The sequence below is a fragment of the Tinamus guttatus genome, unplaced genomic scaffold, assembly GCF_059628265.1.
Source record: "Tinamus guttatus ecotype Peru unplaced genomic scaffold, ASM5962826v1 Tinamus_guttatus_pri_ptg000308l, whole genome shotgun sequence".
Taxonomy (NCBI): domain Eukaryota; kingdom Metazoa; phylum Chordata; class Aves; order Tinamiformes; family Tinamidae; genus Tinamus; species Tinamus guttatus.
The window spans coordinates 4,607,501-4,624,453 of NW_028288842.1; the positions used below are offsets into that span (position 1 = coordinate 4,607,501).

The 16,953-nt window shown below is 43.6% G+C and overlaps 1 protein-coding gene across 6 annotated transcripts in view; it reads left to right on the forward strand.

Annotated features, from left to right (window-relative positions):
• The first annotated feature begins 158 nt into the window (after positions 1–158).
• LMO3 (LIM domain only 3) overlaps positions 159–16,953 on the forward strand; it is a 58,532-nt gene continuing 41,737 nt past the window's right edge. Inside the window, exons 1-3 of one of the 6 annotated variants that reach the window (XM_010225837.2) lie at positions 3,653–3,827; positions 4,045–4,110; positions 11,186–11,399. In XM_010225837.2, the coding sequence (XP_010224139.1) occupies positions 11,194–11,399 (206 nt within the window). In that variant the 5' untranslated portion in view covers positions 3,653–3,827; positions 4,045–4,110; positions 11,186–11,193. The other 5 variants (XM_010225839.2, XM_010225834.2, XM_010225838.2 and 2 more) reach the window with 5 other exon arrangements.

Here is a 16,953-nt window from a genome sequence, read left to right on the forward strand (position 1 = left end):
CCACTCAGGTTTTCTTTTCAGCTGGGGAAGAAAGTGAGGAGGAAGAAGAGACAGGGAGGGGGGAAAGGAAGAAGGGGGAAAGCAAAGCAAAGCCAGGGGCTCCTTTCATCTGCGCTGGTGCAATTAAACCGGGGGAGAAGTGGGGAATAGAACAAGCTTGATTTTCCCCCCCCCCTTTTAGCTGAGTTTTTGTTGTTATTTTTAATTGGACTGTGCAGAAACCAAACTGTTGGGTTTATTTGCGTTCTGTATATTTTTGCTGCACAGTAGACACTGCATCTTGCTTGCATCTTTTGGATTACACAGAAATATCTGAGTCCTGAACGGGGAGCAAAATCTCAAATTGTGAAGTATCTTTTTTTTTTTTTTTTCCTTCCCCCAAAAAGAGTAAGCTGAAAACTTCAGGGAAAAAGAAAAGACCTTTTGAGTCTTCTTTTCCTGTGGAGGGTTTCTTTTGCTAAAAGGTAAGTTATTCATTTTTCCCCACTCCTCTGTAGAGATACGGGGGTGAGATTATTGCAGAAAACCTTTTAAAAAATTAAGTAAATTTTATCAAATGGCAAGTATTATGAGCTGCTGAAACACAGGCTCAAGCAAAGGGTAATCGGACCAAAAACCCCTAGGTCTTTACAGCAATCCTTTAGCAAAGATTTTTCTAGGGATCTGTAATTAAACTGGATAGTTTACACTGGAAATGAAGAAATTGCTTGGCTGGCTGGAACCAACCTTTAGCTTGGCTGAGTAAACAAAAGCACAATTTCTTTTCTTTTCACTTTTTTTTGTGTGTGTGTGTGCGTGTGCATGGGGAGGAGGGCGGGCAGGGGAAACCAGGGCGCTCGTTGCGGGTTAATGGTGTTTTTCGCCAAAGTGTCAGGCGAAGATGATTAAATTCCACCTCTTGTTCACCAGATCACTTTTGTGTGCACTTGTATATTTCATTGTCGGCAACCGCTGATGATCACATCTGTGCAGTACATTAAGTGGCAAGCCTCTTCATCGGCATGGGTTTTTTTCTGATGATTTTTTTTTTCTGTGAATAATTCATATGATTATGAAGAGAAAAACTGCTATTTTCTATCTCCCTTTCTCTCTTCTGTAGCACAGATTAAAAAAAAATCTTGCTGTAAATTGCATGATTGGGGAGATAGCCTGCTTTCAAATAATTTAATTCATGACAAAACCTAATTACTGTCAGGTAATACCCTGTCAGCTTTAATGCATTTCATCAGTCATAATGAAAAGAAGAGCATTTTATGACCCATCTAATTATCATTACATTTTAGGGGGAAATGAATGGCATGGAGCTGAATGTTAACTATTCCATTTTATTCCTTTACACATGTGGTTTGGCATATTATTCAGTAAGTTTTTTTTCCCCCTTTTTTCTTTTTCTTTTTTTTCTTTTTTTTTTTTTTTTTCTTAAAGAATCCTTGATTGGTGGGGGGAGTGCAAAGAGGGGTGGAAGATGCAATTAGATCTGGGTGTTTGTTCCTTTCCCTTTTCCGCACACGCACATGCACACACACACACACACAAAGTGACAAAGTGGTTAATGTCTTTGCAGGTTGGTGTTGACATCGGGTATCTTATTGCCACAGTCCAAATAGAGTACTAATTACTGCGAATGATGTCACCGTAGGCAGAGGAATAATCCCATCATTTAATTAGTTGAATGATTTAAACAAAGATTTGCATAGATGCACTAATCAGTTGCCATGAATTACAGAGCAGCAGTTGCCAGCGAGGGGTAACAGATCATACAGTTGGAGGGAAAAAAAATCTCATCTCCTTGAACATAATTAATTTAATTGTCCTCATTAGCTGTACCATTTGTTTTGATTTTATTTCTCCCTTTCCCCACACATAACTTCTCCCTCCCTCTTTTCTTCTCCCTCTCCAAGTGCATTGGCTGAGAGAGGCACACACACACACTCACACTGCTGTATTTTCCGAGTGCTTGTGGCAGAGGTAGTCTATAAACACAGGGAAGTGAGGCTCTCCTGAGCGCATGGGTGCGTGCAGGAGGGAAGCAGGTTTCGGTCAAGTTTGGCTTTTTCTCTATGTGCAGCTCAAGCCAGCAGAAGGGGGTTCGCTTAGCCTGCTGCCTCTGGCTCTGCTTTTCGGGTTCTTGCTCAGGTTGGTGGCGGCTGAGTTTTGTTGCTACTTGGGAGAGGGGACAAGGGGGATCAGGAATTGCTCATTGCACAGAATGCTTGTTCCAGGAGCCTTGTATTTAAAAATATATATTGATGTATGTATATCTGTGTGTATATACTTATAGAGAATATCTTAGTTTAAAAGGAGGGAGGAGGGGGGAACCTGTCCTAAACTTAGCCATTTCTGAGGCTGCTTTGATTTTTTTTTTTCCTTTCTTATTAGAACTGCTGGATTACATGGAGGAGGGGTAGAAGGCAGAGTACTTCAATGCTTTTAAATCTTTCTTGGGTCTTGAAAGGCTTCGATAATATGAGTGTCATTCAAATTTAGGGTATATTGTAAGCTGACATGTTTCAAAGCTTTGTGGAAATCTAGTGTGGTGCTTCTAATAGCAGACAACAGATACTCGCTTTGAAGTCTGAAAACTGTATTCACAAATTCTTAATCTGGTCTTTCTCCAACTGCAGATGGCTCTTGGAGGAAGATGCTTTGGATTTTTTAACTTTATTTACAGTACGCTAGGTTCAACATCTTTCCTATAAAACACGAAGAAACAATCATCTGTGAGTGTGACTGTTCATCAAAGTATGCTGGATCCCATCCGTGCGTGCATGTCTGTCTGTCTCGGTCAAGGATATTCAACACCTACAATACATCTATGTATGTGATTGTTTTGGGGGGGGGAGGATTTGTATTTTTTTTTCCCCACCACTAGGTAGAGAATAAGGATCTGTCTGCTTTGGAGGGGCTGAGGATCCTGCAGGGGAGAAAAGAGCTTGGCTGTCTTCAGCGTTTGGCTTAAAAAGTGGCGCAGGGGTGGTGGCATGTGGCACACAGCGCCCAGGCATGTGCCCGGCCGGCGGATGCAGCCGGCGCGTCGTGCCCGAGCGGTGTGCAGGGAAGTTGGACTCCAAGCCGAGGAGGAGGAAACTTTACTGCTGGAGTTTCCACTCCTTTATGAGCAGCTCAGATCTAGCACTGAGAGGCTTCGTTTTCACCTTGAGGGATTTTTTCCTCATTATTCATTAATAGGGAGATACGTATCTTGCCATTTTTTTTCCCTTCTTATTTTTTTTGCGTAGGCAACTTATTGTTTTGCTTAAGCAAAGTATTTGGGGGGGAGAGGTGGCAGCGGGGGGGACACACACACATGTTTCCCTGAGTCTGCTCCTGGCGCACTCGCTGGGAAGGTGATCCGGAGCCGCTTCCATAGAGGTCACTTATGTGTGTGCGAGTGTGCGTGTGTGTCCCTGGTGTTTGTGTCTAGCATATGCATGTGGTTTTGCTGACTGCACTTGCAGGCTTGTAAATTTTCACCATGGGAAATTACCAACAAAGCCCAATCTGTCTCCTGGCTGCTTTGCACTTTCCGAGGGCGGCTGTACTTGAGCGAGCTGCAGAACGGGAGAGGGAGAGGAGAGAGGAAGGGGGAGTGGGGAGGGGGACCGGGAGAGGAAGGGTGGGTGGAGGGGGAGAGAGGTAAATAGCCTTAAATCGGAAGGGAGCTGCTTCTCTGTGGTCTTCCACGAGAGCTGCCTGGGCTCTGCTGGCTCAGTAATAACTGAGTGACCTTTTCTTTCGCTGTATTATGTCTGGCTGGTAAGGGATTGCATTTTGCAGCTGATAAAGCCCTGACTTCATTCAACTCGGCTCCTCACACGCTGCTTTAGGTAAGTTGTCTTCAGCCAGGACGGAGACAGACAGCCTTGGACTGCAAGATACTAAAAGGAGGACACCTGTAGCTCGGATGCGGTCAACACAATTACTTGGCGGATCCTCGAGGACCTCATTATTTTAAACTTAAAGAATAGCGATCTCCCTCCCCACCTCTCCCACCCCCTCTTTATTTTTTTCCCCAAACAATGCTTCTTTTTGACCTTTCCCAAGGAGAAGAGCTACAAAGCAGCCACTGTGCTTATTGAACTGCCTCCCCTGTATCGCTTAATTGAGAAGGTAAGTGAGGCAACTGTGTGCAGAGGCTGTGGGTCATTTGTGTATGTGTGTCTGCATCTCTCTGTGTCTCTCCCGCTCTGAGTCATGAGCTGGGGCTGCAATACACACACACACGTCTCCGCACTGCAACTTTCACTCAGGCTGCAGCTCTGCCGAGACTGTTTTGTTTAAATCATGTGAGGCTTCATTATTTTTATGATGAGACATGAAATACATTGCGAGCGGAGGATGCTGAGCGAAACCCATCCGACTGGATGCCTTCAGAAATCGCAGTCAAAGTTAACAATGAATTGCAGCAGCTTTCTCCCCGACCCCCCGGCCCCGCCGGTTATTGTTATTATTATTATTATTCTTGCTTCTTCCAGAGCTTCTCGAAACGTGCTCTCAAATTACCAGGGGAGTAGGCTCATTTCCCAGTGCCCGGCTTTAATCCGCCAGCCTCCCCGTGCAGCGGCAGTTTAATTTGCGAGTGCCTCGGCGCAGGGTTAACCCTTTCGGCCGGCGGGGGGAGGCAGGAGCAGCCCGCGGCCGGGGGCGCGCAGGGGCGCGCACGGGCGGGCGCGCTGGGGCAGCGGCTTTGCAGAGGAGGAGGAGGAGGATCGCAGGCAGGCAGGCTGGGGTGTTATGAAACAGTAGTTGTGTTATGATCTTTTCCTCTTTTTTTTTTTTTTTTTTCTTTTTTTTCCCTCCCCCTTTCATAGCGAGCACGCCGCGCTAGCGCTGCGTGCGACAGTTTAATCAAACCCATTTGTTACCCAAAAAAAAAAAAAAAAAAGGCTGTGAGGCCGCTGGGATTAGCGGATTAAGGGGCAGAGTTAGGGGCGCATGTGGCTCCGGCCGCCGGGCGCGCGCTGCGGGCGCCCCGCGGGCGCGCAATAGCCGCGCTCCGCGGAGCCGCTCGCCACCGCTGCCGGTGCTCTCCGGGAGCCCCCGCAAAGCGACTCATGCAGAAAAAGGAGAAAAGTTTCGGTAAGGTCGCGGTCGCGCTTGTTTATTTGTATATAAATGCATACAGTTAGCGCGGAGCAACCGCCGTGCCTTAAAGTAGCGCTTGAGGGGTGCAGCTTCTCTCTCCAGTGCTGAATAATGTGCAGCGAGCGATGCTCGGGTGTGTGTGTGTGTGCTCCGAGAGACCCCAAATCTGGCTCCCCGGACAGCCCTGCCGGGCTAACGCTTAAACCAATTAATCCTGCGCGGTGCAACAAAATATCGCCACATTCCCCGCCGCCTCCCTCCGCTCCCCGTCCCTGCGATGCTTGGAAGGGAATTGGCACAAAAGGCTCTGAGCGTCCGACTCCGAGAGGGATTCTTTGTTGCGGAGTGTATGTTTCTTATTTATTTATTTATTTATTTATTTTTGCATGTGAGCTGCATCAGAATTGAACTCAGTCTTGCAAATCTCTTGTTGGCCTTTGCCAAGCACTAGCACTTTGCTGCCATGGTAACTGTAATTAAACTGATAAGAGTGGAAAAATGTCAGTATCTCTGAGCCTTGCAGCTGCATTGGAGAAAAAGGGAATCAAATTGGTTCCCAGCACCACTGCTCAAAAAAAGGTGGGGGGGAGTAGGGGGCGAAGGGGGGAGGCACGACAGGGATAGGAACATAGCTAAGCAGCTCTAGTCCCTGAGATCTGGGTACATCTATTTGCTGTGTTGTCCCTTAGGGGGCTACAGCCTGCAGGGATGCTCTGGGCCAGTGAACAGAGAGAAACAAGCTTTTAGGCCCAATCTAGCTTTCAAAAAGAGAGGAGGAAAGAAGAAGAGAAATCTTTTGTTTAGTGTCTCTTGGCAATCGACTAGCCATGTTGGCCAAATTCTTTTAATCTGTATCACTGCTCACAGCTGTGGGACTGCATTACCTGCCACCCCCCTTTTATTTTATTATTTTTTTAAAACTAACCTCTTTTTTCCCCCTTCCCAACCGAAGTCCTAAAGAAAAAGGAGGGAATTCTTTTCAGGAGGCCAGGAGGTGAAGTTTAGTTATTTACTGTGGGGAAAATTAACGCAAAAGTATACCAAAGAGTCCATATTCAGGGTGCTAAAAAACCTTACTTTATTTATTTATTTTTAAGGAGGAAAAAAAAAAAAAAGAGTGTTATGGAGTTGCGGTTACTTTGTTGTGTTAACTACAGAAGCTGAGCCTGTGCGGATGAATGGCACAGAACAAGAGCGCATAATGGAGGCAATCAACCGTTGGGCTGCCTCACAATGCAATCCGGGCAATTAAAAGCTCACCAGAGTTTAAATGAAATGGTTCTACTTATTTCTGTGCACCGCACTGCACAGGCTATTATTTATGTCTCTTTTTTTAATTATGATTTCCCTTAAACTGTCAAATAGCTCAGAATAGCAGGGTCTCGGAGGCAATAAGAATTTTCCACAGAACAATTTATGTGCCAATCTAAAACTAGTTACGACTCCTGATGTGCTGAAACGCTTGCTGCGCAAGTGCTGAAACGCTTCTTAGCCTCTGAAACCTTAACTTTTTCTTTTCTTTTCTTTTTCTTTAAGTCTATGTCTGTATTGTCCTGCATAATTGGAGTACTGCATGCTTCTAGGGTGAAGCTACAAAGTGGGAAAGCATCTGAAAAGTATTCTTTTTATCTTCTGCCGGATCTCTAACTCTCTTGTTGACTGCATATTGTCTGTCAGTTTGCTGTGCTCCAGAGATCAGTGCACTGATACTTAATTTGCTCCAAAATGATTTCTATTTTTCTTAAAAGTAGAGGCAAGTTTGCCCTTTCTTGCAGCACATCTTACTGTCCTTGGTAGGAACCATGTGTGTGCATTGGTGGGGGAAGGTGGAGAAGATTGGGCTTTAAAAGCTGATAAATGATCTAGTGCTTGATAATATCCACCTCTTTCATCTCTAACATGTTTCAAAGACTGTTTCAACTACAAGTTAGAAGCTGTTCTGAAGGGCTTGTGTGGGACGCAGCACAGTGAGGGAGCGTTCCTGGTCACGGCCACTTCTCCTCTGTGTGTGTGTGTGTGTGTCTACCTTTCTCCAGGAGGCTAATTTAGCCTTTTCTTGCAGTCTTTCCTCTTTATCCCGAACTTCACAGTTGGCTGACATGACAGCATTTCATCACACGGCAATGACAGTAAGGAAGGGTGGGAGTCGGTTGTGTTGAACAACTTATTCAGGGGCACCGAGAGAAACCCCCAACTCTGTAGGTCAGGTTACAAAGATGCTCCTTCAGCAGTCCTAAGGGTGGTAACTGAAGATGTCCTGTTTGTGACACAGCTCTGTGGTTTATGTCCAAGGTCTGGGGGAGGCAGTTGGAGAGAGAAAGGAGGTAAGGCTGGAAGAAGCCCTTGAAAACCTATTGGGGTGAGATGAGAAGGGTAGGTGGGACAGTGACATGGGCTCCGAGAGCAGCAGGGTAGGACTCCACAAGCTGAAGGGAAAGCCAGATTAGATTTTTTTTTGAAGTTTGGGTGTAGCACTTACCAAATCACAGCTTTTCTGCAAGCGCTTCATGAGTCCTGCCCTCACGGGGGAGCGGGGAAGCAGGCGGCCGTGCTACGTGCCACTTCTGGTATTTCATCAGCAAGCGGCTTGGATGGTTTCGTGGGTGCTGCCAGCCACCGAAAGGGTCCAGCCTGTGTCCTAAGAAGTAACTGAGGACTCAAACGGCAGCCTGTGAAAAGCTGGCTAAAGGGGGGCTGCAGGTATTCTCACTGCAAAATTCAAAGAGCACTAAAAATACGCAGGCGCTTATGTGGAAAGTGTAGCTGTGCTGGGGATCTTACGGGAACGTTAAAGGGAAGAGGGATGGTCTGCAAGGTGATCGGCGTTAAGGTGGCTCATGCTATGCAGAACAGAAAAGTCATTAAGTATTCTGCTCTCCAAATTAAGCGATTTAATCCAAGGCATGTAAAGAAGGGGGCACGTGCAAAGAATTTGGAGATAAGTAAAGCACTTCTTGGAGTACTGTTTGGTGCTTTGTGGTGTTGCGATCCATTCTGTGTTTCAAAAAATAAGTGCAACTTTTTTTTTTTTTTTTTTGTATAATGAAATAGTAGTTTTGTTAGGTTTTCATTTAAATAGAAAGTGCTTGGTTACAAGTAGAATGAGAAAGGACCCAAGAAGCAAAACACTCCTTCCCTCCAAAAGCTGCCACGGATTGAATTCTTGCTTTGAAGATGCGGCCAACGGGTGGCAGAGCGACCTTCTCATTTGCCTCCAGAAAGCTGTTGTGAAGCGTGGCCCTCACTACCTCCATGGGAGCTGGTCTCGCTCCGCTCGTCCCTCCAAGGAGGGTTTGGAAGCAGGGAATGGGGTAACCACCTCCGCACTGCTTTTTGCCCACTCCCTTAGTGAAGCAAAGATTTCTGAAGTGGTCCAGGGTACCCGTGGAACCATGTGAGATGGCACTTTAGGAGCTGTAAGAAAACCTTGTGCTTGCAATGAGTTGCCAGGTCATTTGCTCAGATATTCACTTTTTGAGCCTTGTTTCCACTACGCCGTGCTCACATCGAAGGTATAGGGCAGCAGATCTGCCTGCATCCGAGACCGCCAGGCTCCATTCTCTAACTCAGTTTCTTATCAGGTGATTTGCCTTATCAGGTGAATTTTTACTTTTTTTTTTTTTTTTACTTTATTATTTTTCTTTTTTTCTTTTTAAGCCCTAAACTGTGTCAGCTCCTAGTTTATCCTGGATTCCATCAAGCTAAAGATTAAAGCCCCAAAGCAGTCCTGCATGCCTCTGAGCTTATTTATTTATTTATTTATTTTAACCGAGTTCCAAGAAGCTGATATAAACTGTAGTCTGTTTTATATGTTTATGCTCTCTGTGCGGTGAAAGAGAGGATAGGGGATAAGCATGTAGCCGCTTAACAGATATTTACACTTTTCTGTTTTATGCAACTTTACAGGTTGAGATTTTTCTGCTGTGTGAAGATGTACGAGATCCAGCAGGACTTCCACTTACAGTCAGCTTTAGGCTTTTTACCACGAATCTCCAACTGCTTTTAGTCATTTATTTATGGCCATGTTAGCGTGCCGCTGTGTGCTTGCACCCTGGATTTAGGGGAGACAGTTGGTGATCATAGACATTACAGAGGCTCAACCGTTGCCTTATGGCACTTGCTTGGGATAAGGTGACTCTGAGACCACTGTCTCTCTAGAACCAAATGGTTAATTTAGCAGGAGAGCAGATTGCTCCAGAATACATAATGGTGCATTGCAAACGGGGTGTCAGAGCTGTCGTAATAGCATGTCATGGTAAGAATTGTTTTTTCCTAATTCTGTAACTGTTGAGACTCACAGGTGAGGCTCAGGAGTTGAGTTTAATAGCCCTGAAAATCTCTTAGGGGCCCCACAGTCAGCATGGGCCAAAAATCCAATGTGCTCTGCTTATGTATGTGCTTGCAGACCCCCTGGAAACTTCTGCTGTTTAGTCTCTTATCTTCATAGTGCTGATACTCATAAAGACATACTATGCCATTGCTTCAAAGGTCACACTCGTTTTCCTGTTTTCTTTGAGAACTCTTTTTTTAAAAAAGCAAAACAACAAAAACCCTTCGTGTCCTAGCTACCTGAGACTTCCTTTCCGTAGTAGTGTGTTACAGCATCGAGATCTGCTGATAAAAGCTGGGCCTGTAAAGCTTCCCTAACAGCAGGTAGTGGAGCATTCTTGATGAGGTGCTCTTGAATTTGCTTTTCTTTGTTGCAAGACTCCATCTGACCTCTCCCAGTCTCTGTGTAAGAGCTGGGCGCCATGTGCTAAATTTGGGTGTAGGATTTTCATGTTAACAAAGGCATTCGTTTCCCAGTCTTGGAAAATTCTCATTGTAATGGTAAGATGCACTGTAATGAGCAGCTTTTTCTTTTTCAAAGTTTCATCTCTGATTGGCTTTAAACAGTGCGATACCCTAATAATCTAACTGCGTGTTAGTTCTCTCTCTGATGCCCGTCTGATGTACAAGAAAGCATCTGCTGGGCTATGATTTTTGCTTCTTCTTTTTCTTTTTTTTTTTTTTTTTAAAAAAGACTTTCAGAGGATTGGTCTAAGTGTAATGGGATAACAGTTCATGAGATTAACCAAGAGAGATCAGTCTGTAAGCGCTTTGGAGTAGTGACCTCTTCCCCCCCTTTACTGTAAAACTGAGCGCGATCGACTTTGGTATAGATCTTGGGCGGTTGGCTGCGGCGTTTGGTGCACAGCCACTCTCTCACAGCAGTGTTGCACTGTCACCAAAGTCTGAACGGATATTGAAATGCTGGCTGCTACTGCTCACTCAGGAGGTGAATATACACCCGACACCACTGTACTCTTTACCCCAGACTGACTGTTGGATAAGGCTGGGATTCAAAAGTGAGAGGTAGATTTTTATTTATTTATTATATTTTTTAATGGTGATAAGCTAGTAAGTATCTGACCTTGTGCAGATTGTATGAAATCGGATTTTTCAGATGTTCGTTGGACATAAGGTCTGACGATGCTGGTGTTGCAGTTTCTGGAAATGTGCTTACTTCATTCATTTGCATTATGAAGATTGAAATGTTAAACAAAAGAAAAACAACTTGTCCCTCCCTCCCTCCCCATCCCTAAAGGTCATGTCCAATCTCCCTGAAAATCTAGCTCTCAGCCTTTAATAGCTTCAGTCTTTATATTTCTAGAGTTTGGAGTGCTTTTGTAGACTATAGAGATGTAAATAGATCCAAATATGTAAGTTTAGATGTGCTTGCTCTCGCAGATACTGTTTAAATCACTGGTCACTAGACATAAGATGCACTGGGCAAAAGGATGACTTTTTCAACTCAGCTGTTGGTGCTGACTTATATTTTAATTCCTCTAACCATTTTTCTTTCCAGCAAAGAGACCAGGTAAATGAGGTGTTTAAGAGAAGCCGTGGAACTTGGACCAGTGGACATTTCAGCTCTCAAATTTATCTTAATAACGTTTTCAGTTTGCTGTGGACTACGTAGATTATTTCACTTTATCTACATGATTGCCTCCTTAATGAACTGGGTGTGTATGGGAGTGGAAAGATGAAGCAAGAAAAGAGACCGTCTTGTGGGGGACTGTCTTATTTCTCACTCCTCCCTTGTCTTGTTTCGTTGCAGGTATACAAATGCTCTCAGTCCAGCCAGACACCAAGCCGAAAGGTTGTGCTGGCTGCAACCGTAAGATTAAAGACCGGTATCTCCTAAAGGCCCTGGACAAATACTGGCATGAAGACTGCCTGAAATGTGCCTGCTGTGACTGTCGTCTGGGGGAGGTGGGCTCCACGCTGTACACCAAAGCCAACCTTATCCTTTGCCGCAGAGACTATCTGAGGTAGGCCACGGCCTTCTTAACCTTGCTGACAAACTTTGTAGTGCTGTTGGGTCTTGACAGTAAGGGTGACATAAGCAATGCTTGATGTAAGAGAAAAGTGTTGTGTTTGGAGCGTAGGAGAATAATAAATACTGCAGTACAGAGGTAGATCTAAAATCCGCAAGTCGCTTTCTACATCTTGAGTCAAAAAGCACACGTAACCAAGTCTCCCACAGCTGCCAGTTTTCTGATGCTCATATGAAGGTCTCTCTTCTAGAGAAGAGGAGGAAGAGGAACGTGTTTCCTTCAGCCCTTCATTTCCAAGGATACAGTTGCCTTTTGAACACAACACAGTGTTCAGGCATAGTGCCTAATACGATATGGTTCACACTGTTTAAAGACAGACCCTGAGAGCAGGGTTTGAATTCTGAGGAGAACTTCGTACTCTTTAGCTTATGCATGTTCACCCTCATGGTTTGCCAGAGGAATTTCACTTATAATGCTGGGAGCTTTTATGAATGTCATCATTTATCTATTAGAAGCTGGTCCAATGTTGCCAACATGCTTTCCCCCATGTTAAATAACTGTAGATATTATGTTTAAATCCACTTTGGTCTTGATACAGCTTGGTGACCTTGGTGGGCCACTCTCTAACCTGTTGCTGCTTTTCGGCCCTAGCAAATAGTCATTTGTTTTTCTAACCTTCTCAGTTGCTTGAGATACAGAAGAAGTTGCACATGAAGTTATGAAGTTCTATATGAAGTATAATTTGTAGCTGAAGCAGTACTGAACTAGATTGTCAGCAGAGCGTATATGAATAAATAGGGCTACTTGCGGAAGATAAGTTTAATCTGGGACATTTAGCCTCCCTGGGCTCTCAGCAGTAAATAGAGAAAGCAGCTCCTTTGGGGTGGTTCTGAGCACTTATTTCCTATAGACGCACCTCTCCTTCATTCCCTGTAGAGGAGGCCTAATGAGACTAGCTGCCTAGAGCTAACGTGAACTTCTGGGAACGTTTCCCTTGCCATTGTAGTGAAGCCGTCCTTTTAAAGGGACACTCAAGTGTCTAATACATCAGGGGAAAATTAAAGTTATTTCTGAATATGTTAATTCACAAGTTCAGTTTTAGCACAGGTATCAAAAGGTGAAGCTGCTATGCAGTTAGCAGTTCCCAAAGTACACAGTGTGGGCCGGCTGGGATGGAAATTAAGATTAAACTCTTACCAGTTTCTGGTACCGTGGCTCTCTGCATTACAACTTCCCCCTCACACACACTTAGCTTTTTGTTGTTGTTTCACTCTATGCACTTGCTTTCTGCTTGTACTGACGTGGGTGTTCCAGTCTGCAAGGCAGTTTAGGGTCCTCCAGACATGCTCGTGGATTACTGAGTGGTGAAATTGCTCTATTAGCCTTTAAAACTCTGAAAAAGGAGCACAAAATACAGTATTGGAAGTGAGCATAGAGTCTGTACCTTACAGTTATTACATTAAGGGCTTTCCCTAATTTTTCAAATGTATTTTAAGAATCATTCTTTCTTACAAGTGACTGCAGGAGTGAAAGAACTCTACTGTGGGGATTTGATCCGAGGCCTGAATTTCCTGGAGACTTTGAATTTCCTGAATCTCACAAATACTATGGCAGTAGAATCAATGTCTTAAAGAACAAAAGAGATGTAGTAATATGGATATGAGCAAAGTGTTTTCCACCCATGCGCGTACACACTCACACCCACGGCTTTATGGTCCCTGAATCTAGCAGGAGTAAACAATTTGCTGGCAGATTTTTTTTTTTTGAAAACTTTTAGTAAGTAATGTACAGAAAAGAGACCGTTTATACCCAACACATGACCTTACTCAAAATGAGCATTTAAGTTATTTGTTCATAGGCAATAATTGGACTATTGAAAACTCTGACTATCACGGATGAAAAATCCTGTAATTGGCTTTAAAATATTTCTGATCTGTCTCTAGATTTATCAAGTCTTAATGAAGCTATTTAGTCGTGAGCCTTTTTTTAGTGATTCGTGTGAGTGCATAGATTTTAAACTTGGTATTTACACTAAACTTCAAGCTGATGCACTTAAGGTAATTGCAGATAGTCATTTGCCTCATTGCATCTTATCTACTTAGTTATGCAGTGAACCTATAAAAGTGATCTTTTTAATGCTAATGTAGAAACTAGTTAAAGGTTCTCTAGCTTTGTAGTCAAATAAGCTTTCATATTTAGCAACCTACTTGACACGAATTTAAAGATAAAATTGCTTTGTACTAATGATCAGATTAGGGTTCGATTATAGTTTCAAACTGTCCATTTTTTTTTCTTTTTCTTTTTAACCATAAAGGGAGTCTTTGCTGCATGTAAAACTATTCAAGCTCCCTATTAATTTATGTGGTGCCCTCTAGAGGATATGTGGCTTGTATGATACTATAAAGAGTAAAATTGCTTATTAACTCGTCTCTCTGTGTTCATTATGCCTTTCAATAAGGCAGCCATACTACAGATGCTATAAGCAATAATGCAGCTACTTTGTGTGCTTTAACGCTCAGAGCTGGATTCGCAAGCTGTGTGACTGCGCCTTGGCGAAGATGCTTCCCGTATCTCTTGCTTAGAAATGCCTGCCCAAAAACCTCAAGATTGATTGCGTGCTCTTGCCCTGTCTTTCAGCCCTGGCATAAAGTTAGAGGGTATCTTGAGGGCTGAGATACACCTAAAGAGATTGGGGAAGTATCCCATATGCAAGCCAAAACTTTCTTGGCTTTTAGCTCTGCTTCGGGAAAGTTAGCTAATTTCACTTTATCAAAGCCCTGTTTCTTAGGAGGAAGCAGATGTCTTGAGTGAGGGATAAGCTTGGGAGGTGTTCTGATTGCAAGAGGGACCAGGCTGCAGCCTGGTACCTGCCGGTGCGACACCAGCGAGCGGTTTCGGAGGTGGCGTGCGTCGTGGAGGGCGATCGGCTGGCCGCGGCAGGCAGGAGCTCCGCTTTGTTAACGAGGATGAGAAGTGACTGGAGTAAAAAAAGGGCTCCGTGTTAGAGAGAACACGCTCGACGAAAATGATATGCAGAGTGCAATTCCCCTGCAGGCTCCTGTCTCCTGCTTATACGCTCCTGGGTTAAAAAGTGAAGACTTAATTTGAGGAACTTAGGTTTACGCCAATATTTCAAGTGCGTTTACAGTAAGTGAAATATGTGAGAAGGGTTTCTCTTTTCTTTTTTTTCCCTCTTTTCTTTCCTCCGGAGCTGTGGGGATGACATTTAATGCCTGTACCCATCCCGCTCCGTCCTCTGCATTGACTGGCAGCACGGCCACATTCAAGTACCGTGTTCCCTTTGAAATCTGTCATTACTGCCATTAATGGCTAGTTGTTATGTTAACAGCCCCTGGGCTGTTTAACGTACCAAACTGGTTGTTAGCTGGAAGGCGTCGGGGAAGGTGCTTGGGTTACACATGCCCTGGGCCACTTCTGCCCCAAACCACGAGGGAAATGGTCTTGCGGCTGCTTTTGGGTCTGCCCAGGGATTTGCTCTGTGTCCCCTGCCCCAGCACAGCATCCTCATTTTGGGTCCTGTATTGCAGCTTGCAGCTCTCTGCAGTCGTCCGAGAAGGAGATCTGCCCTCTAAAAGCATCAAGCAAAGGGCCCGCAATTATGTGCGACTCGGGTGCATTAAATAATGAGCCTCCTCGGATGCAGCAAAAAATATGAAAGTACAGCTGTGCTAAGCTCATCGCAATGTAGGTCAATCACCCTTTTTCACTTAGGTTTTTAACTACGCAAACCCTGCTGAGCACCCAATGACTACAAAGTGCTGTTTCATTCCTATTTAATTTTGGCAGCGTTTTACTGAAGAGCAGGCATTCGTGCAGCTAAATTATCTCCACCATTTCTGGTTTTAACTCCAGCTCTGTGACACTAGATGTTGGAGTGCATATCTCTTAGTAAACACAAAGAATATGGTTTCTGGGTGTTTTTTTTTTTTTTTTCCTCAAATCCAACTCTTAACATAGAATTGAATTAGAAGTTTTATTAGTTTTATTATCCTTTTTTTTTTTTTTTTTTTTTTTTTTCTAGGCAGGCAAACAGATCATAGGAAAGGGATTAGCAAAACTAGTATAGTGGGGTAGGATTTTTGCCCTTAAAAACATCCAGAAGCGTATCGGGAATGGGGGGCAGAAATGTTATACAAAGCTCTGTCTCGTTCCCCTTTCCTAGTTTGATAGTGGTTTGGCTTGTAAATGTGCTACCGACATTAGAAGTATCACTGAACAGCTGTGAAGATGACTAGATCACTATTGCTTAAGGAAGAGGCAAATCATAGTTTTATTTCTCACACATTTGCTAGTGTGAAGACTTGAGACAAACTGAGTTTCTAAAACACCTCTATTGGACTGGATCTTGTAACTAATGAAAACTGACTACGGAAAGTGAAGTGCTCAACCGTGAGCATCATGAAGATGTTGCCTCTAAAATATTTAGCTGGTGAAAGGGAGCAGGCTGGAAGGAGTTGAGCTCAGGCAGCAGCCTTTTCTTGTCCAACTGCTCTTGCTCCAAAGACAATTCGTTTTTTAAAAAAATGGTTATGTAGGAATACTTAATTCAAGTAGTATTCAAGGCAGACTTAGAATGTCTGGTACTGATTAGCAGATCCTGTTTCTCTCTTGTGTAAGGGAAAGTGCACATTAAATATTGCAGGCAGCTAAGATATCAGCTCTTTAACTGTGTGTGTAAATACTCCAGATGGATATTTTCACGGGTAGTGGGATATAAGGTGTTTTCATAAATGACACCTCAGTATGCTTTTTGCCCAGCTTAATTAAATAAGGGTAGATCTTTAAAGATTTAGGTGCATTGAGTTTTCAGGAATAGCGAGGTCTTTACACAGGTGAGGCTTAAGAAGCTCAGCCTTCTTCATTAAAGCTTTGTAGGATTGAACCCTTATTTACATAAATACCCTTTTTGAAATGCATGGGTGTATTAAGGGGAGTCAGGGTTTGCAGGGACAAGCCCTAAAATATTTTTCAAAATATAAAAACAGTAGCCGTAACGGTCTGCTTGTTTTAATGTTACTGTGCGTACATTAATTGTAGCATTTAGCATGTCTTAAAAAAATAGCAATAACACTAACTCTTCTTCTAATTACCAACTGTTTAGAAATCCTCAAAACACCTTTATGATTCTTGAAGGGATGAGGGTGTACTGCAAGGGGAGTAACGCACGTACACACAGTTAATCTACCCAACTTGCACATAATAATGCTTTTGATTTAGTTGCACTCTGCCTAGTTTAGCCTGTTCTTATTTCAGTTCATCTATAATAGCTTCTAATAAGAAACGTTCAATTAAGCTGTTAAAATTGGTGTTTAAGTCATGTTGAAATGTTGTAAAACGTGTGTACTCAAGTTTGACGCTCTTCAGTAGTTCCATGTGTTTGCTAGTGTCTTCTGGTATTTTTCTTCAAGAGCTGCCAAATTTTTAATAATTGTGTTATTTTTAGTGGCTTAAAATACACAGTTTAATTTCCCAGGATGTGAATGTTCCCTCTTATAAGGCTTCTTGAAAACCAGACACTTCTTGTGTG